The sequence below is a fragment of the Carettochelys insculpta genome, chromosome 6, assembly GCF_033958435.1.
Source record: "Carettochelys insculpta isolate YL-2023 chromosome 6, ASM3395843v1, whole genome shotgun sequence".
Lineage (NCBI taxonomy): Eukaryota > Metazoa > Chordata > Testudines > Carettochelyidae > Carettochelys > Carettochelys insculpta.
This window is the reverse complement of record NC_134142.1, coordinates 76,049,471-76,071,722: the sequence shown is the minus strand read 5'-3', so window position 1 is coordinate 76,071,722 and position 22,252 is coordinate 76,049,471. Positions and strand designations below refer to the sequence as shown.

The following is a 22,252-nucleotide window of genomic DNA, read 5'->3' as shown; positions in this document are numbered from 1 at the left end:
TCTCCTTTCTGGCTTTCTGCAGAACCTTGTGGATAAGCGTTGTTGGGGGGAAACGTGTAAAGTAGAGGGCCCTTCCATGAAATCATGAATGCGTCCCCCAGGGACCCCCGCCCTATTCCTGCTCTGGAGCAGTACTGGGGACACTTCTTGTTGTACTGGGTGGCAAACAAATCGACGTGGGGAAACCCCCATGTACGAAATATGCGCCGTAGCAGGTCGGAGCAGATCTGCCATTCGTGCGTGAATGCAAAGCACCCGCTTAGCTGATCTGCCTTCACGTTGTGGGCGCCCGGCAAGTACGAGGCTTTCAACGTTATGTTGTTGGCGATGCACCAGTTCCACAATCAGACTGCTTCCGCACATAACGCACGGGATCATGCCCCTCTTTGTCGATTGATGTAGAACATAGTGGAGGTATTGTTGGTATTGATCCCGACTACTTTAATGTCTGCACACACTGAACACTGCTCTGAGCTCCAGTATGTTTATATGCAGTGTCTGTTCCACAGGGGACCACAGCCCTTGCGTCACCTTGCTGCCAATGTGCGCTCCCCATCCTATGTGGGAGGCGTCAGTAGTAAGAAAAATAGAAATTTGTGGTTGGTGGAAAGGCACCCCCACTAGCAGATTCTCGGGATTTTCCCACCACGCTAGGGATCTGCACACCTCCGTCGTGGGCGACACTACCCTGTGGACAGTGTGGGATGCCGGTTTGTAAACACTTGCCAGCCAATGCTGCAGGCTTCGCATGTGTAACCTGGCATTCTGTACCACAAACGTTGCTGCCGCCATGTGCCCCAACAGTTGCAGACATGTTAGGACCGGCACCGTGGGGCTGTACGTCATGACTTGCACCAGGGAGTTGATGGCGCGGAAGCAGGCGTCGGGCAAGTATACTCTTCCTGTGATAGAGTTTATGCGTGCCCCTATGAACTCTATATCTTGTGTGGGTTCGGTCTTTGACTTTGCGAGGTTGATAACTAGGCCCAACGAAGTAAACGTGTTCACGGTGACGCATATCATGCGTAGGACCTCTGCCTTTGAGGCCCCTTTCAGTAGACAGTTGTCCAGATATGGGAAAATAAACACCCCCTGTCTGTGCAGGTAGGCTGATACCACTGCCAGGGTTTTGGTAAAGACTCTGGGTGCCGAGGATAGGCCAAACGGAAGAACCCTGTACTGGAAATGTTCCCCACTGACCGTGAAGCGGAGGAAGCGCCTGTGTGCCGGGTGGATTGTTATATGAAAGTAAGCATCTTGTACGTCAAGGGCTGCAAACCAGTCTCCATCATCCAGTGCCGTAAGTATGGAGGCAACTGTGATCATCCGAAAGCGTTGCTTGTGCAAGTAACGGTTGAGGCCCCGTAGATCCAAAATCGGCCTCCAGCCTCCTGTTTTCTTCTCTGTTAAGAAGTAGCATGAATAAAAACCTTTCCCTTGGAATTGTTCCGGCACTCTTTCCACCGCCCCTATGAACATGAGGTGATCTACCTCCTGCTTCAGCCTCGCCTCGTGGGCAGCGTCCCTGAGATGAGGCCGGGCGGGAGGCTTCGTCGGTGGAAGTGACTGGAAAGGGATTGTGTAACCCATGGCTATAATTTCTAGCACCCATTTGTCTGTGGTGATCTTTTGCCATTGGGAGTGGAACGGTTTGAGGCGATGATGGAACATGAGATGAGAATGGCATTGAGCGATGGTATTGATAGTGCAGCCCCTTACATATCCGTCAAACTTGCTGTCTCTGAGCCTGTCCTGAGGGTGTACGGCTTTGTTGAGAATGTCGCCTGGGAGCCCTGTACTGCTGCTGCTGTTGATGGTGCCCTTGGTCGTAGCCTCGCTGATATTGAGTGCGCTGTGGTTGGTAAGCATAGAATCTTTGCTGAGGATAAAATTTCTTTTTCTTGTATGGGGGAGTATAAATACCCAAGGTCCTAAGTGTGGCCCTCAAGTCTTTGCTGGAGTGGAGGACCGACTCAGTTGAGTCCGCAAACAGCCTTTGCTTATCAAAGGGAAGATCCACAATCTTCGCCTGTAGGTCTCTGGGGATACCAGATGTCTGGAGCCAGGATTCCCTACACATTACCACTGCTGCGGCTGTTGAACGTGCTGCTGTGTCCGCCACGTCCAGGGCAATCTGGACTCCCGTCCGTGATGCCGCATAGCCCTCTTGGACAATCGCCTTTAACACTGGCTTCTTGCCCTCCAGGAGTGAATCCATGAGGGGAGTGAGTCTGGAGTAATTGTCAAAGTTGTGGTTTGATAGATGTGCCGCGTAATTTGCCATTCTCAATAATAGGTAGAGGAGGAATAGACCTTCCTGCCAAACAGTATCTTTATCCGCCCCCCTCCCCCCCGATTTGTACTGAGACGTCTTCGACCTCTGCTGGGACGATTCGACCACCAAAGAATTGGGTTGTGGGTGACTAAAGAGGAACTCCATGCCCTTGGCTGGGACGAAGTACTTTTTATCCGCTCTCTTGTTCGAAGGTGGAATAGAGGCCGGAGTCTGTCATATGTTAGTGGCTGACTCCATAATGGCTTCGTCCAGCGGGACAGCGATTTTAGATGAAGCCGGGGGTCTCAAATTGTTCAGGAGTTTATGGTGCTTCTCCTGCACCTCTGCTATTTGAATGTCCTGCGTGAAAGCTACTCTGTTGAACAGCTCCTGGAATTGTTTAAGGTCATCCAGAGGGGAGACATCCCCGGGGGCAATAGCCTCATCTGGGGAGGATGAGGAGGAACCTCTGGGGTAAACCTCTCCCAAATCCTCTGGTTCCCACGGTCGATGCTATACTTGCTCCCTGGAGGACTGTGAAGGGAAGTCTCGGGAATCTGGACCTAACTCCCCCGGGACAACTGTGTTCCCGCCCCAGAGCGAGAGTGTACACGGGAGTATTGACGAGTAGTAGGAGAGGACCTGCCCCCGGATCTAGACCTGCGGTGTCTGTGTTCAGCATGATGAGGACGACCATAGCAGCACGGGCAAGGGCCCGGTGATGGAGACCTGGACCACGATCGGGGAGTGTACCCATGATGTCTGGGAGAGCGGGACCTCTGCGACGACATAGACAGTGGTGAAGCCGGTTTGTGATAGTACTCAAGGGGATCCATGCCCAAAAATGGTGAAGGTGGCCCGAGCCACGGCGAAATTGGTTGGAGGAACGGAGAGGGAGGCCCGAGATAAGCCGGTGGAGTTACAGCCTGGCAGTGCGGCATGTATATATCGGGGGGGGGTGCTGGGTGATAAGGGCAGTGCGGTCCTGCCTGGAGATGGACTCAGGTGCCGAGTTTTTGCTTTTGCCTTGCCCCTCCCCTGTGGGGTGGGCGCCGCCCCCTCCCGTGCCAGGGATCTCGGCCCCGTTGTCAGCACCGCGGTGGGCACCATCAGCGGCGGTGCCACGCGGGTAGCTTCCTCCTGCGCCAATAGGCTCCGTGCCGGGTGCCCCTGCGCCGTTGGCACCGCGGAAGCTGGTGCCGCATGCGTCAGTGCTGCCGATTCCGGCGCTTGCCGCGCTGGCGCTCGCAGCGCCTTCCGTGCTGCCTGTTGTGTAATCGGAGACTCGGCCTCTGCCACGTGCACTGCTGCGCTGCCGCTTTCATGAGCTCGCGGCTGGGGGCTCTGTGTTCCGTTCGTCCTGCCCGCTGGGCCCACCGGCAAGGATCGAGCCGGGGAGAGTTTTCTCCTCTTCTGCACAGAGGGGGTCACAGAGGCTGCCTTCCTTTTATGTGACCCAGAGGGCCCTTCTGCGTGAGGCTTCTCCGGCAGTTCAGGCTGGAGAGCCTTATCAAACAAGGGCATTTTGAGACTCATCTCTCTGTCTTTCCTGGCCCTGGCTGTAAGCTTAGCGCAGTGGGAACACTTCTGGGTAACGTGCGACTCTCCCAGGCAGCGAATTCATTCACTATGCCCATCAGAGGCCGGCATAGCCTCGCGGCATGACTCACGCTTCTTAAACCCCGAAGAAGCCATCACGGTGAGTCTTTACTGTTAATAGAGTACTTAGCCACTAATCAGTGCTTTCTAACCCAAAATAACATTCACGGCCTTCAGGGCAGCGGACGGCTTAACAGCCTTCTTGCCCGCCCCTCTCTCCTTCATTCCTCTTCTCTCTGCTGTCTAATATTCTCTTTGTTTCTCTTCTTTTTTTTTTTTTTAATAGTGACAAAACAAACGAACTACACATAAAAAACAACTATCTTATCTGTCTCTGGCTTTAGCCGGAGTGGATTCTGTCTGCATCTGATGGCGGTTGAGAAGGAACTGGCGGGGACCGGATCGCACACATGGCCGGGGGCGCGCAAGGGAGTGGCACACGTCGGCACATGCGCGATCCAATAGAAACTGCTAGAAGAATTCCGATTTGTGGCGCCGGGCGAGCCTGACACCTATTGTGGAGCACCCACGGGGATCATTCGAAGAAGAAGAGCAGGTTGCTGGCCCCAAAGACTGAAGGAAGAGGGTCCCTGGGAGCAGAGTATTAAATCTTTTCCATTGTCTCCCATCCCTACTGCTCTGACTAATATCACTCTATTGATTGCATTACACATAGGTAATGATGCTCTGCTCTCCACCTCCCCTCCCATTGGACTTCAGTGTCAAGTACTTTTATCCCAAGAGAAGGGTCTGTCAACTCAAGACCAGGGATGGACAGGATTATGGGATTCACTTCAACACAGAGCCAATCAGGGATAACTGTACTTTACTAATCTTACCTACTTCAATCTACTATACAGATTATTCACAAGGTACACATTGGCAAGCGAAGTACAATAGGAATGTATGTTACTGAATAAGAAGTGTTTTGACATGCTTACATCCCTTCTGCTGCAGGGAGTCCCAGTCCCAAAGCTCCTCACAGCAGGGCTGCGGCCGCCATGGCTCCAGCTGCGGGGAAAGGCCAAGGCACCCCTGAGGCTGAGAGTCCCTAGTGAAACTCAGCAAGGGGCAGGACTTACAGTGATTTTTAATCATTTAGCTGTCCACTGGGTGTGCACATACTGGCTCAATGCCACTTTTAACATTCTCATAGGGCTGAAGCCAAGGTTGCCCTAGTTACTGGTTTCTGTAGGTTCCCACGTTCAAACACAGGTGTCAGGGCTGATATGGCTGTCTGGTGTTTATGTTTGCGGGGTTTAAGACTGTAACAGGATGTAACATAGGGATGTTGTATTACAGGGATGGAAGTTCCCACTCTTGCTCTCTAAGGCCTTCTGGTGTGTTACGTGACAGGGTCTAAGGTACAGGGGAGAAAAACAGAAGAATACTGTGGCATTTCTCAAACACACTATATGAAATTCTAACAGGATGTGTGCGATCCAGAACTTGAGGGAAATGTGTTAATAATCATACACAATACAGTCTGTAGAGAAACAGTGTTCTAAAGATAGCCCTTACCATTATTACTGTTATCATCCACTAAGATAATTTCTTTGAGCAGGTGAGGAGGAGTCCGATCAATTGCGGAATGAATGGAGCGCAGAATCACTGAGAGGGCTTCATTAACAAAGATGAAAACAATGCTGACCTCAGGAAGGCTGTTGGGAAATGTGAGGTTTCTGCATCTGAAAATAAAAGACAATAAATGTAAACTGCAGTACATTTCTGAGATCATTCTAGCTGTGTCTGCAATGGCACTGCTACCGCTGACTTCCCAAAACTGCCTGTGATATAAACTTCAGATGATTTTCTCTGCCTCTTGAGACCAAGCTGCGTTGGAAATCATATGATAACAGATTTTTCTTGGTATTTTGATATTTCCTCACCCCCATCACACACCCCACTTTACCAACCAGGTATTTCCAGGTTCAGAAGACAAGAGAGTTACTGCCATTCATGTCGTTTCCAATGCTGGTGTGGCTCAGTTGCCAGATAATTTTTCCCCCAGTTGGTAGCCATTGGGTCTGACCGGCGTCCCCTGGAGTGGTGCCAATACAGGCACCACCCATCCTGACCCCAACCCTCCTCCCAGCTCAGTTCCTTCTTGCTAGCTACTCCAATGGTGGGGAAAGGCAGGAGGGTCTGAGAATGGACATGAACACCACATCTCAAAGAACACCAGTTACAGAAGTAACTGTCTTTTCTTCTATGAGTGATTGTTCATGTGCATTCCAATGTAGGTGACTGTAAGCTAACCTTAGGAGGTTGGGTCGGAGCCCCGGAATGACTACAGGACAGCATGGCCCACTGCAGCATCCCCCCTAGAGTGCTGTGTAATAGTGTAATGGGCTGGAAAGGTGTGACTGGAAGACCGGATGGCCACTTACAGACTTCCTGAATAGGAACATGGCTAGGAATGTTGTAAAAGAGGCCTGCACCCTTGCAGAGTGAGCCCTGATATGAGAAGGGGGAACCCATGAAAACTTGTAGCATTCTGTAATACAAGCCACTATCCAGGAGGAAATTCTCTGGGATGAAACTGGGAGGCACTTAATTCTGTCTGCTACAGCTATGAAGAACTGCCATGATTCTCTGACTGGCTTGGTCCTACCTATGTAAAAGCCAAAGCCCTACAGATATCTATTTTTGGGCAAGGGCCCCTGGAACCCCCTAACCTCTGGCTAACCACCTCCACAACCAGGGAGTCAGGCGGGAGGTGGGTAAGGTGTTCATGTCCTGTAGAGGGGACAAAGTATCTCCTCTCATTTTTCTTCATTGTGGGCTCAGCTGATGCCAGGGACTGCCACACCACCTTGGCTGTCTCGGTGATAGTTTTAACGAGAGTCAATGCCACCCTAGTGGGCTGCAAGGAGGACAAGACATCTGTCATTGGGTCAACTTCACCCTTCACCTCCTCTGCCTGCAACCCTAAGCCTGGGGCCACCTAGCAGAGAAACTGCTAGAGTGGACATGTTAGCATGGAGGCTTGCCCTGAAATGGGGGATGACTAGGCACCTGCCTCAGGGACACACTCCTCCTTGGCAAACAGCAAGGATCTGATCTGAAGGAGACTCTGCACCACCCAATCTCAAAGGCAATTGCAGAGAGTGAGGGCTGGATCTCAGGACCAGTGTCAAAGCCCTACCATCCATGACCTGCCCTTGGCACACCTCCTCCAATGCCACCTGGGAATTCTCGCTGCATTTATAAGCCACAGAAGAACAGCCCCTGTTGTGCCTTTTCTTTTTTGTGAGGCACCAGGGACTGAGACTTGTGTTTCCGAGAAGGTTGAGCTACCATCCCTTCACCTTCATCAACACTGTGGCAGAAGTTGGTGTCGGTGCACTCCACACTGCGGAAGACATGCTTAGCCTAGTGGATGGGACTTTCTTGGGTTGGAGAGCTGCCTCCATCAACAGCACTTTAAGGCACTGCACCCTATCCTTCAAGGTCCTTGCCTTGAAGGTCTTCCAGATCAGGCAGTGATCTTGCTGATGACTCTTGCCCAGACACTTCAGGCAGGCTGAATGAGGATCACTTTTCAGCATATGCCCTTCCCACATTCGACACAGACTTTGAAGCCTGCCAACCTCAGCATGCCTCAGTATGGTGGCCTTGAGGAGGGGGAATGATATCCCTACTCAGCTGGAGCATCAACACTAACTAATAAAGAACTTATTAACACCTAATTAGAACTAACAGCTACTAGCTAACCATGATCAACAAGAAGTCCTGTGGCACCTTGTAACGGATCCTTATAGACTAACACATCCTCCCTCACTCAACTGACCTCATTTCTCCACTCGATGTTCACAACTCCACAATAACTACTGATAGTGGGCCACATCCTCTGTGACTGAACTGACCTTGTCAACTCTGGCCCTCCTCTTCACTGGGACTCCCTCCTTTTCATACGTCCATATATTTAAACACTCCTGTGGATCCCCCCACTCATGCATCTGATGAAGTGGGTCTTTGCCTACAAAAGTTTATGCTCCAAAATATCTGTTAGTCTATAAGGTGCCACAGGACTTCTTGTTGTTTTTGAAGATACAGACTAACTTAGCTACCCCTCTGATATTTGTCAGCTAACAAAGAAGACTGTTGCTGGAACTTCCTACAGTCGTGTGAGCGGACAACCATGGCAAAAAGGAACTGAGTGGGGGGTGGGCAGAGCAGGTGGTGCCTATCTTGGGTGCCATATCAGTGCCACTCCAGGGGACGCAGCTCCAACCCGACAGCTACTGGCTAGGGAAATATCTTCCGGTAGCTGAGCACGTGTGTGCGCACCTACATTGGAATACACATGAATAAATCACTCAAAGAAGAAACTCAGTTTTAATTTTAAGCAAACTGGTTTATTCTTCTCACACCAAAACCAAGTTCAGACAGTATTCATCACAGTTAGTTCTGCCGTTACAGCACAAGAAATAGCAGTTATAGTGGTATTAAGATTTACTGATCCCCACTTGCAGTGTGATCCTTTGGCAACAGATAATATCCTACTTTCCACAAGTAAGCTCCTTTTTCTACTTAATGCGCTTGCCCCACCCTTCTATTCATAGCAGGACTTTCAGTTGTAAGGATTTGACTGAAATGCATTCTTTGATTTTCTTTAATGTTTCTATAAGGCCAGAAAGAATGTCACCCTTTCTGAGTACCACTCCACTACAGATGCACTCCCACTTTTTTGTAACTTACACTCAATCACTTACCACTTGACTGAACTACCTCACTACTGTGGCTGCATCTACATTAGCAAATACATTCAAAAGTAATGTCAAAAGAAGCCCACCCTTCAAAATTCCCCGTGGACCCTCTACACGCACACTGAGACCTTTCGAAATTAACTTTGAAAGAACAGGGCCATTCTGTCGAAGTCAGTCTTCTGTTCCCACGGTGGGAAGAGCGCCCCCTTTTGAAAGGCTATTTCGAAAGAGTGCAAGTGTAGAAGCTCCACAGATGGCTCTTTCGAAAGCGTCAGCCCTCCACGGTGCCAATTAGCTGGCGGGCGGCAGCACCGCTGACAGCATAAGTGGAGCTCTATGGTTCTGGTGTTTAAAGACCAGCCCTCTCATAAACTCATGCATAAACGGAAGTACCCAAACCAAATGGCTGCTTCCCACATCTCTTTCTACACACACACACACACACACACACACACAGAGGACCGTGACACACACACACACACACACACACACACACACACAGAGGACTGTGACACACACACACACACACACACACACACACACACACACACAGAGGACCGTGGTTTATTTTTTCCTGGCTATATTTGTTTACACTTTTTCAAATCAATCTCACCTGGGCTGCTGATCCTCCATTTACTGGCACCTCAGATCGCCATTTACATCAATTTAAAGTACGTGAAAACTGAATGACATTTTTTCTTGGTAGCATTTCACACTCATTTTGCCGTGGTGTAAATGACTATATTGCATTGAAAGGAATGGGAAAAATCAGGTCCCAATTGTTTCTAATCCTTCCAGTCCCTTCTGCATAGATTCCTTCCCCATCACTGATGAATTCTGGCATTTTAAACTGAGATTTTTTTCTTCCCATTTAGACCCATTTTCACCTCCAGCAGGAATCTACTTCCCCTTCTTTGCATTCAGCGACCTTTAAGAAAGTATGTTTCCCTTCTATATTGCTCACATTGGCATTCTTGTCTCACAGAGACAGTGAGAAAATGACCTACTTATTTCACTTACAACCTGGATTTTGAGCAAAATATCCAAGGACACGAGGCATTTATACCATGATACATCTATCACTATCCTTTCTTTGTGAAGCTGTATTCAGAATGAAAACAGCATAATTCTAACTTCGAACCACCAAATAAAAGGGGAAGGGTGGGGGTGGGGTGGGGTGGAGTTAAAATGTACATGAAGGAATATAGGTATTGGAAGATGTAACTTCGCTCAACACCTTAGGTCTGAAAAGGTCTAAGGACAGAGTGATCATCTAGTAAGAACTGAATCGTAATGCCCTCTCTGTCTCTGACATCCTCTCTGGCCTTGCTGAGACATTTAATTGGCCTATGCTTCACATTTCCTATTTGGAAACTGAACTAGGGCTAAGACCAGTAACCCTTCTCACAGGGGCAGAGTTGAGTAGAGCACGTACGTCTACATTGCAGTTAGATACCCACAGATGGTCTGTGACAGCTGACTCATTAAGCTCGGCTGCTTAATGGCAATGTAAACTTCTGAAGATGGGCTGCAGCCTGAGCTCTGGGACCACCCCTCCCCCCATCTCACAGAGTCCCTGGTCTCATACATGTACTCTGCAGTTAAGCAGTACTGCAGCCCACGCCCCACAAACATAAGTCACAGGCCAGCCCCAGGTTTGCAGCGCAGACATTATTGGTCATTGCTTTTAAAACAAAATCCTAGATATTATTTATCATTCTAATAACCACTATCATTTGTTCAGTAGTTTTTCATGTAAAAAGAGACGAGCCATTCTGCAGCTGGGGCTGCCAGAGGGGTACTGGCAGTTCCAACTCCCATCCCTGCTCTGCCGCCAGGCATGGGGGCTTGGGCTCCCAGATCCCACACTGCAGCGGGGCAGGCAGGAGCTCCAGCTCTTGATTGCTGCAGGGCTGGTGATGGCTCCAGCAGGCCCATGGCTGGGAAGCTGTGTTCTGCCAGCGGCCCCAGCCATGGGAACCCTGGTGAGGAGGTGCTGGTATACAGTACTGGCATATACTGCCAGAAAAAAAAGCCCTGTATTTATTTGGACTCCCAAAAATAATCTCCAGCAGTTACGTCTGAGGCCTAAGGCCAATAAAGCTAACATAACTGTTGTCATGGTTATCAGCAATTTACAGAAACTTCTAATGCTCTATTTGAAGCACAGCTCCTGTAAGCGGGGTGGGGGAGGGGAAGATACAAGATAGTTCTTGTTGCCCATGAAGAAAATCTATCCACCCAGGCCATGTGCATAGTGGGGAGGACATTTACTGAAGTCACAGCAAAATCATCACACAGTTAATTGAATATCAACAGTTGTGATCTCTCACAAATGTACAATAATCCCTCGATTTGTGTGGAGGGTGCATCCTGGGCAACCTCTGCATAAAATCGAATCTCATGTAAATGTGAGGGGAGTGGGCAGCTGGAAAAGTGGAGGGGGGCAGCCAAGGAACCCTCTAGCTTCCCCCAGCTGGGGAGGCCGGTGTGCAGACAGCTGCTGGCGGTGCCAGTTCTCCCAGCTGAGGAAACTGGCATTGCAAGCAACTGTCAAGGACAGCAGCCTGACTCATGGCTGCCGCCTCTGCCAGGAAACCGCTCCAGTCAGAAGCAGCAGCCACGAGTCAGGTTGTCGTCCCTGACAGGAGCAGTTTTCCCCAACTCCTGTCAGGACGGCAGCATGACTCACGGCTGCTGCCTTGATAGGAGTGGCTGCCACCCCTGAAAGCGACAGGAAACCTCTCCTGTCAGGGGTGGAAAGAGTCAGGCTGCTGCCCCAACAGGAGCAGTTTCCCCAAGACATACGCAACTCGATAGTGCATGTCTCGATGGTTTATTGTATTCATATAAACAAGGGGAAGGAAGAATACCTAACACTTTCAGAAACTTCCCAAGGATCACAAACCATTGAATACTAATTAAAATTCACCCCATACAGTGAGACAGATAATTACTATTACTCCCTTTTTGCAGCTGGGAAACTGAGGTACAGATTGACTTTCCTGTAGTCAGACAGCAAGCTAATATCAGAGCTAAGAACAGACTCTTGATAACACCGAAGCATCCCTGTTCTGCGTGCTAGCTACTGGTCACACTGCCTCAGCAAGCAAATAAATAAATATTTGACCCAAATATTGGGTGACCATCCATCACGTTTTTAACAGGGCAGCCCCTTATTTAAGTTGTCTCACAGGCACCCCAACTTCAAGAAAATGGGCAAACTGTCTTGTATTTTGCCAGGCTTCTGTTCCGTGACACCTGGTGTCTCGGGGCTCCAGTCCCCACTGCCAGAGAGCTCCTCTATGAGCCAGCTGCCCTGTTCCCCTGTGCCCTGCGCCTTGGAGCAGCAGCTTCTGCTGCAGGGGAGCACTTACCTGGGGCAACTGCCCCACTCCCTGGCACACCATGGCAGCAGCCCCTGCTCTGCCATGGGGCGGCTGCCTTATTCCCTGGCATCCTTCACCTGGGGTAAGACAGCTCCTGCTGCCAGGGAGCCCCTCTAAGGGGCAGATGTTTTGTTCCCCAGCATCCCGCACTGAAGGGAGGCAGCTCCTGCTATGTGGAATCTCCTTTGGGAGGCAGCTGTCCTGCTCCCCAGCACAGCAGCCCCTGCTGCCAGGAACCCCAATCCCCCTCACACACCCCATTGGGAGGCTGCAGCAGCCCCCATTGCTGAGCAGCCCTGACATGGGACAGCAGCCCCCCATCCCTAGAAGCCAGTGTCCCATATCTGCCGTACAGCAAGGTGGTCACCCTACCCACCTAAGGAATTCTGCCTTAAACAACTCATTGGGCACCGAGAGCCAGGCCCTGGTCTGTACTAACAAGCACTTTACACAACAAACAGGCCCACTGACTTGATTGGGACATGTGAAATAAGGTGCTGTCCTTCAGCAGTAAGAGCACCCAATGTAGCAACCCTGGATAGCAATGTATTTTTAATGGAAACTGTGTTACTATGTATCTTTGTATCACCCTGTACTTTTTAATAGGCCACAGACTTTTGTATTACTCTTAGATTTGTTATTTTATACTATTTTGTACCTTTGTATTATCCTTTGTATTTGTTATATTTGTATAAGTCACTGTGCATCTAACACCATATTGTATCTAACAGCTTGTAAACCTTGTGCTGCCTGAGTGAGAATGGGTGTGTGTGAATGTGGATGCTTAGAGAACAATAAGTCTTGCGGCACCTTTTAGACTAATAGATATTTTGGAGCATAAGCTTTCAAGGGCAAAGACCCGCTTCACCAGATGCATGAGTGGGGGGTTCCAGAGGTGGATTCAAATACGTGGGCTTATGAAAAGGGGGGAGTCCCTGTTAAGAGGAGGGCCAGAGTTGATAAGGTCTGTTCAGTCACGGAGGACGTGGCCCATTATCAGCAGCTAATGTGGAGTTGTGAACATCAAGAGTGGAGAAACTGCTTTGGTAATTGGCCAGCCACTCCTGCTCAGAGAGCTAGCATTTGGAGCCAGCCTGTCTGGACAACAAAGATTTAGTGACTGAAGAACAATGAGAAGTGGACTCTACAGCAGTGACCACCCAGAGAACAAGATTAAGTCCCATCTGTACATGATAAATCACACAGAAATCTGGGGCAGTGGGAAAGGAGCAAACCCATCCGCCGTTGGCTGGTGACTCATCATGCCTGGAGCAGTGGGACAGAACCAGGACTACGGACTAAAAGCTATAAAATATAAGCACCACTACAGGATTGGGTTCTTCTTGTCTTGTCAGCATCAGAGTATTGATTCGGATCAACAGAACCTGGCTCCGTATTCACATCTAATCCATCTGGCCAAAGGATTAGAGTGAGCAACTTTGGTTAACCCTAAGCAACACAAGAAGGTGTGTGTATGTGTACGCATATGCCTGTGAGTAAACGAAGTATATTATTTGTATGTAATATGATAGTGCTGTATTCTCAATAAATGCAGCGCTCTTGCCTTATCCCTCTGAAAAGATCCCATGTGCTTCTTATAAACATACATGTATATATGGCCCCTTTTCATCTTGAGGGACGGTGGTTAGCAGCAGCGATGAGGATCTATGGGCAGTGTTTGAGCCTGCAGCCTCTCTCATGGCTTGTCTGTCCAAGACTAGATTTGAATGGTCTAATGAAATAACCACCTGTCAGTCTATTTCCGAATTCTTGAGTCAGAGCTCTCCCTTCTAAGACGAAGTTCTTTTGCGAGGCTTGCGCATGTACTATCAAAGGATGATGTGCCCTATCATAGCAGTCACTGCCAGGTATTTTGACCTGATGATGTAGATTCCCAGGATTTTGGATCAATGATGAATTTGTTCCATGGCGTTTCTGCATGTATCCTTGAATCTTAGCTTTGGTCTTCCTCTTGTTGTCAACCCACATGACAGTTCACCAAAGAAGATTTTTGGGAAGACGTTCATCACCCATTCTTCTCACATGACCAAGCCAACGTAGTCTTCTGCTGTTGAGGATCTCTATGAGGCTGCGTATGTCAGATCTTGACAGGATATCTGCATTTGAAACTATATCTTGCCAGTTGATATTCATAATTCCGTGGAGGCAGCAAAGATGGAAGCTGTTCAATTTTTTTCTCCTGGTTTGAGTAGGTGGTCTATGTCTCAGAACCATATAGCAAGATACTCAATACACATGCCTGCTAGTATCTTTGTTCCATGCACATTTCATAAGTCTTCCAAAATAGTAGCTGCCTTCTTGAATCTGATGTTCAATTCTTCATCCATTGATAGGTTTGTGGTGACAGTAGATCCAAGGCAACAGAATCGTTGAACCACATCTAATGGGCTGTTATCCAGAATGATATTGGGTTGATAAGGTATACCATGAGTGAATACAACAGTTTTCTTCACGTTTATGTAAAGGGAAAACAACTTGCAAGCTCTTGAAGCCTCTCCATCTGCAAGTTTTCACGTGTTTGAGAATGACGGGCAAATGCTTTGCCTGTGATGCTCAATAACAAGATGCCTCTGTAGTTGTTGCAGTCACTCTTACCACCTTTGTTTTTATAGAGTGATGATGTTTGCATCCTTCATGTCGTGTGGGACATCTCCTGTTCTCCAAAATTTTAGGAGTAAATCAGCGGAAGGAGAAGAGCACAGCTTTGTTTGCCTTCAGGACTTCAGATGGGATTCTGTTGCTTCCTGGCACTTTTCCATTGGAGAAAGCATCAAGAGCTTGAGAAAGTTCCTCCTCTGTAGGCTCTGCATCTAGCTCAGACGTCTCTGGAAGGGTTGGGATGAGGTTGTCAAGTTCAGGTTGTATTGTACACTCAGGAGAATAAAGACTTGAGTAGCATTCCACCCATCTGGACTTCTGCAGCTTTGTCTGTGATCACCCATCTATTTTAATGCTTCAGTGGGGTGACTTTGATAATGTTTGGTCCGAGTGCTTTCTTAAATCCATCATAACTAGTTTTCAGGTCACCCAAATCAGATGCTTTTTGAAGATTATAACATACAGATTGGCCCAATACTTGTTTGCATACTGTCTGGATTCTCTCTGAAGAACAGATCTTGCATGTTGACGTTGATCTCTTGTGCTCTGAGATGTGTTCTTTACATTATTCAGATGTGCCTTGTGTTTTTCTTCACGAAGAGGCCTAAGAATGTCAGCATTTCATCAATCCAGTCTTTGTTGGAGAATTTACACGTTCCAAAGGCAGATTTGGCATAATCTTATATTGCATCTCACAGCATGGACCATGTTTCATCAATGGTTTGATGGTCTGGTTTGCGTTCCATTTTGCAAGTGAGATCATCTGCAAAGACAGAGCATTTCAGCACATGGTACTGAGGGTACTGATATTTGGTTTGCTGCATTATTTTGTCATATAGAGTTTCTTTGGGACAATTTTCACTCTGCTGATGATCAAGGAGTGATCAGTGTTGCAATCTGCGCTGTGGTACGTGTGTGTAAGTTTGATGGCATTGAGATGTTTCCTGCATACCAGTACTAGGTCAAGTTGATGCCAGTGACTGGATCTGTGGTGGTGTCATGAAACCTTGTGACACTCTTTCAAATTAAAGTATTCGTGACGCAGAGCTGATTCTGAGAGCTGAATTTGAGAAGACTTTGACCTTTTTGTTCATTTTCCCAGTACCATGATAACTGAGGCAGACTGAGGCCAGGACTGATGGTCATGTCCAACTCTTTCATTGAAGTCACCAGTGCTGAACAGTTCACCAGTCGGAAAGGAGCCGATAACTTTCTGAAGACAATAAAAGCAGTCCTTGTCTTAGGTGCATGACACCAATGTGGGTGCATAAGCACTGATGATGTTGTCTTGGTGTGGAGCTTTAAGCATATCATGCATTCTGATTTAGCTGTAGGTGTACTGATAGATTTCAGCAGATTGTTCTGAACGCAAATCCAACTTCATAAAGGCGATGCTCCTCTGAAGTCAAGTCCTTCCAGAAGAAAATGTAGTTGGCTTCTTTCACTGACCCAGCATCTACCAGCCTGCCTTCCGGGGCTACGTCTACACGTGAAGCCTACATCGAAGTAGCCTATTTCGATGTGGTGACATCGAAATAAGCTATTTCGATGAGTAACGTCTACACGTCCTCCAGGGCTGGCAACGTCGATGTTCAACTTCGACGTTGCGCAGCACCACATCGAAATAGGCGCAGCGAGGGAACGTCTACACGCCACAGTAGCACACATCGAAATAAGGGTGCCAGGCACAGCTGCAGACAAGGTCACAGGGCGGACTCAACAGCCAGCCGCTCCCTTAAAGGGCCCCTCCCAGACACACTTGCACTAAACAGCACAAGATCCACAGAGCCGACAACGAGTTGCAGACCCTGTGCATGCAGCATGAATCCCCCGCTGCAGCAGCAGCAGCCAGAAGCCCTGGGCTAAAGGCTGCTGCACACGGTGACCATAGAGCCCCACACGGGCTGGAGAGACAGCGTCTCTCAACCCCCCAGCTGATGGCTGCCATGGAGGACCCCACAATTTCGACATTGCGGGACGCGGATCGTCTACACGGTCCCTACTTCGACGTTGAACATCGAAGTAGGGCGCTATTCCGATCCCCTCATGAGGTTAGCGACTTCGACGTCTCGCCACCTAACATCGACGTTAACTTCGAAATAGCGCCCGACACGTGTAGCCGCGATGGGCGCTATTTCGAAGTTAGTGCCGCTACTTCGAAGTAGCGTGCACGTGTAGACACAGCTCTGGAGAGCAGCAATGTCAACATTCAATTTGTGAAGCTGTTGATCTATGACTGCTGTTGTGCATATTGAGTCCATGTTTGTAAGGTTATAGACAAATTCAAGTCCCAGACATATGGTCTGCACATTCCAGCTACTGAGCTGGAGGCAAGTTGATTTATAATTTTGTTTTATGGTGAGAATGCTATTTATATCTACTTTCCGATTTCTGGTCTATCCCCCTGCACCCAATGAGGAAGGCAGATGTGGCGGGTCAGCACCTTATTGACTGGGGGCTGCCCAGTTTGAAGTGCGTGGTAGCTGACCAGTGGAGCACAATAATTCCTCCCACTGATAAGTGACCCATGGCATCCTCCTCTTCACCAGTTGAAGAGGGCTTATAACCCATAACTGCCACTTCCCATGTTGTTTCCATGCTATCAGCGAGGGTGGAGTGTCCTCTCCCTTTGGCACTCTCTTACACGCTGCATTGTCTGGGCAAGTGTCTGCAGCAAGTGCATTGCTCAAGCAGCACTGTCCCCCTCTCGGTCGCCCCAGTTGAATCCAAAGGAAAGACAGAAGTCAGTATGTTTGGAACTGAGGTGACTACAAGGAGATGCCAGAAAGCAGGTTTGATTAATCCTCCCTGCTAGCTGCCTTAAAGTCTCCACTCTGGGATTTTCTGTCTGGGTTTACTCCCATAGCCTTTGCGTCTCCCAAACCTACCCAAAGGCAGTGAGGAATTTTCTGACAGGGCTGTCTTCCCTGGGGTGATGTAAGGAGTCACACTCCCTTGGATGCTGGTGACCAAATCATGGTTCGTACATCACTTGGATTATCCAAAATAATCCAAGGACCCCAGACCCTCATCTCATGCAGAATTAGGGGGCGGTGTCCTTATTTGATGGTGGGCTACATATGCCACACCATAACATTGTCATTGGGCACTTGTGATTTTTAGTTGGGACAACAGATGCCAAGCAGTGCCCCTTCACACCGTGGTAAAGTTGCCTCTGCTGGTCCACAGCTGCATATTTGCACAAAGTGCACTTAATTTGCAGCAAACCTCTTAGGAGAGGTTCCCTCTTATCCACCACCTGGAGACGCACCAGGTAGCAAGCAGCTCCGCTCTCCAGGCTCCACGCCATGGTCTGGCCTTCTTGGCTGCCAGTCCACTCCCTGCAGTGTCCTTAGGCCCAGCCCAACCCCTGCACCCTCCTCAGCTTGATCCATCACCAAATCCCACCCTGCCCTACAGCCCCACGCTGCTCCCCAAGTTCTGCAGCCCAACTTGGCTCCATCTCCAGGCCGATCACCCAGCATGGGCTGGCTCAATCCTCCCTGCCACCGCCCAAACCCCTGTCACTGAGCTCCCCTCCCCAGCTCTCCCCTCCTCCCGCACCCCTGCAGGAGCATGCTGGGCTAACACCCACCTGGCCTGGTCCCTGAATCCCCCAGCCAAGTTAAAAGAATTACCACTGCTGCACCCCAGAGAAGCTGCCACCTCCTCCACCTGAGCCGCCACATGTATGTGGACCTCTAGCGGCAGCTCCTCCAGCATAATGCCAATAATAAAATATTGCAACAAATTTATCAAACACAGTAAATACCTGGCCAGATTTAGAGGTGATTTATACAAACAGTCTGGCTTGCAATAAGCACGCAGGTCCGAAGCTGGTGCAAGCAATTGACAAGGGCAGAAGGCTGCAGGCCACACAAAGCTGTGATGTAAATTCTGATGTAAGGACTGCATCGGGTGTAAGGTGTTCAGAAAAAGCAGAGGTCACTACTGAATACAGGTGGGGAAAATAGCCCAAAAAGTTACTTGAGTAAAAGTATAGCTGCTTTAGGGAAAGATGTAATTAAGTAAAGGTCAAAGGATCTTCTGGAAAACTACAATACTGCATCCTTTCCCCCTCCCTTTCACTCAAGTAACTTTGAGTACTTTTCTAACCTCTGCCATTGAAACATAACATTTCTAACAAAACAAAAAGCAGTCAAGTAGCACTTTAAAGAATAACAAAATAATTTATTAGGTGAGCTTTCGTGGGACAGACCCACTTCTTCAGACCATAGCCATACCAGAATAGACTCTGTTCCGGTATGGCTATGGTCTGAAGAAGTGGGTCTGTCCCACAAAAGCTCACTTAATAAACTATTTTGTTATTTTTTAAAGTGCTATTTGACTGCTTTTTTGTTTTGACGGTATCTAGACTAGCATGGGTATCTCTCCATTACTATTCAACATTTCTGACAGTTAGACCAGTGCAGTTATTCCTTATGTTCACAACAGGAATTAATTCTGGTATTTTGGGATCCACCTTTCAGTTACTTTTCCTGCAACCTCACTGTTTTAAGCCTCCAGAAGTGTAAGGTACATTTGTTTTGCAAACTCACTACATGCCAGATTTGGCAAGTTGTATTATGACATGACTTACACCTACTGTATTTTCCAGCAGGTTTTTTTTTTTTAAACTCAGCATCTTGTGCCACCATTTATATGAGTTTGGCTTTCAACTTTAAATAAATGTTCTATTTTCTCCTGAACCTACACAACAGTTGGGAGCATCACTCTGGTAGACCCTCTTTGGATATATGATACCTTATTAAGAGTGTAGGAGCCAGAAAAGTAATTGATATGTGTTGACAAATAATATATACCACATAAAATTTTCTGCATTGCCATTGTGTTTGCACTACTTTTTCGTATTCTATCACTTGCACTAAACTCACAAGTGTGGTTATACTGTAGGTAAAACACCAGGGACAAATTCATTCATTGATGCAGCAAGTGGGTGAAACATCATGGAAAACCTGATGGGATGTAATGTAAAAGTATCTGAAAATATCATTTCTCAGCTAAGAAGCTTATCACACAAATGACAGCTCCTCGGAGAATAAAATTTGATAGTTATATTGAAAAAGGAGCATCCACTTGCAGAAGAAGATGTATATTCAAAATATTCTTCACAATAAGCAAAGAAACAAGAAAGTACAGTAACCTTCTAGTTAGCTTGCTCTACATATTTTCACAAGTACACTTTTAAACCTGTTCCTGACTGAAAATAATTAACTGGTGTACAGGCAAAACCCATTAAACCTCTCCAAGCGTCTTCTAAAAAGTGTAGTACTTCAAGGACTTCTGAGGGTCAAATATAATTCTAAGGCATGTCCTCAACTAAGATATACACTGGAAAATGCATCATACATAAAAATCCTCAGAACATAACACGTTAAGCAATAATGATAAATATTAATCTAGTGACATTCATTAATACGTGTTCAACACTGATATATCTTAATACTTACTGCTATCAGTGTTCTCCTTCCCTTTGCATTTTATAATAATCAGAATGTCAAACTGATTTTTTTTCTTTACTAGTTTACTTTCTAATCACACCACACATTGGTTTCTTATAAGTGCTGCGAAGTTACTTAAAAAAAAAAAGCATTGAAAGATTCTAAAAAATACTAATGCACTTTGGAAATACAGCTAAAAAAAAATCACAAATGGAAGGTCCAAATATTGCCCCTTGGTAGAGTGTCACTGAATAACAGATAAGAACAAATGAAGTGAGGAAAGCAGTGAAAAATCCTATAGTCTGGTGTCTTGCCTTCTGTAAATTACATACAACTCGGTGGTCTCCTATAGTTTTTGCTCTTTTAGCTTTGCTACAGTTCCTTAAATGAGAGGGTCCTAGGATTCCTGATTCTCTCCTAGACCCCCCCTGTGACACTTTAGGATACTCACCTAACTTCTGTGTGCCTCAGTTTCCTTATCTACAGAACATGGATAACAGCCTACTTTAGTGTTAGGTAAGAGGCTAAAATCTTCAGTGCTTGTGAAAAACTGGCATACGGCCATTATGTATGTATCTCCATAAAAGCGTACCCCACATTTTCTGTAGTTCCCATTAAAGACCAAGACCTGTGGCCACAACTTAACCATTACTGCACTCTTCTGACTGACAGTTCTTTACCGGCTGCTAAGTACAAACTAGAGCTGAGTCCAATCCCTGGATTTTCTTTTCTATCTTTTCATTTTTGTCTTTCATTCAGGACTGAATATCCTTCCCCAGTTATGAATAAGCAAGATTCGGTATGTATCCCACTTCTAGTAATGCCAAAGCAGACTGACCTTCAAAACTGATCAGAGCACATAACCAGACTACCTGCTTTCCATCTCAGAAGTAATCTCATTTTCCCTCATAATTTGGGATGACAAACAGGTGTTCTTGCTTTGCTTTTCGCAAATTAAATTCATAGACGCTCCTAGGTTCAAGTTATCTCCGAGACTCTATGTATCACTGCAACGCTAACCAGCACTGAAAATAGTTAGTTATATAAACGGTAAACAACTTCCCTATGCCAAAGTGCCATAAAATACAAATGTTTCTCCCTTCTTTGTAGCCATATTTACTGTCCTTGGATATCCCATCAGCTCTAACAATTCCTAATTTAAGATCATTTCTACGGACCAGAACCTGCTCCCATTTCAAGCAAATCAGCATTTTACCTCTGATTTGAATGACAGAAGGATCAAACCGTAAGATTCTGATTTAGAATGATTATTAAGCACAGGCCTCACTTTAACTTTACTTACAATGTTAGGCCCATGCTCAGTTGCCATGCTGAACTGCTGCCCGGAATAGTAGAGTTTTCTAAATAGAAAATTAATGTGCAGTTAAAATCTTTTCCCTAAAAAGAAAAGCACATCCCCACTACAAACTTCCAGAGCACCAAACCGCAGTCAGTAGGGAAAGGAGGTGATCCTGCTCTAAGCCAAAGACTGTGCATTTAGAACACCTGTAATAAGAGAGCAACAAGAAGTCCTGTGGCACCTTACAGACTAACAGATATTTTGGAGCATAAAGCTTTCGTGGGCAAAGACCCACTTCGTCAGCTGTAATAAGTGAAGCGCCACACTTTTTTTCTTCCCTTCAGTCATCTCACCTTTGATTTTCAGGCAAATGCAGTTTTTCCCAACACAAAAGATGTTTCACTGACTAAGTATCGGAGGGGTAGCCGTGTTAGTCTGGATCTGTAACAGCAACAAAGGGTCCTGTGGCACCTTATAGACTAACAGAAAAGTTTTGAGCATAACATAACAGAAAAGTTTTGAGTTTTGCTCAAAACTTTTCTGTTAGTCTATAAGGCGCCACAGGACCCTTCACTGACTAAGTCACCCATTGACCATTTCACTCATTCCCCGTCCCGTAAAAGAAATTCTGCAGAAGAGTTCCTTCACTGTGGAGCCACTGTGCACCTTTTTCCTCCACTCGCCACATACCATAAGCGAAAAAGAACAATGTTATCTTTGTTTCACAGATGTGCTTCGGAGATCAAGCAACCCAAAAAAAAAAAGTTCCCAACCAGCAAAATAGAAGCATAATTCAGCATCTGGTCAAAAGAAGAGTTGGTGCACAACTCTGGGGTCCCTTAATAACCTAACTTTCAACAAAATCTCTCGTTCAACATTTTACATTCAGGAAACTT

At 47.1% G+C, this 22,252-nt stretch overlaps 1 protein-coding gene across 4 annotated transcripts in view; it reads right to left on the bottom strand.

Annotated features, from left to right (window-relative positions):
- The window catches only part of GALNT18 (polypeptide N-acetylgalactosaminyltransferase 18), a 564,545-nt gene that overhangs the window by 286,655 nt on the left and 255,638 nt on the right, over positions 1 to 22,252 (bottom strand). For all 4 annotated transcript variants that reach the window (XM_074997382.1, XM_074997381.1, XM_074997379.1 and 1 more), the window contains exon 3: positions 5,396 to 5,562. In XM_074997382.1, the coding sequence (XP_074853483.1) occupies positions 5,396 to 5,562 (167 nt within the window). The remainder of the gene's footprint in view (positions 1 to 5,395; positions 5,563 to 22,252) is intronic.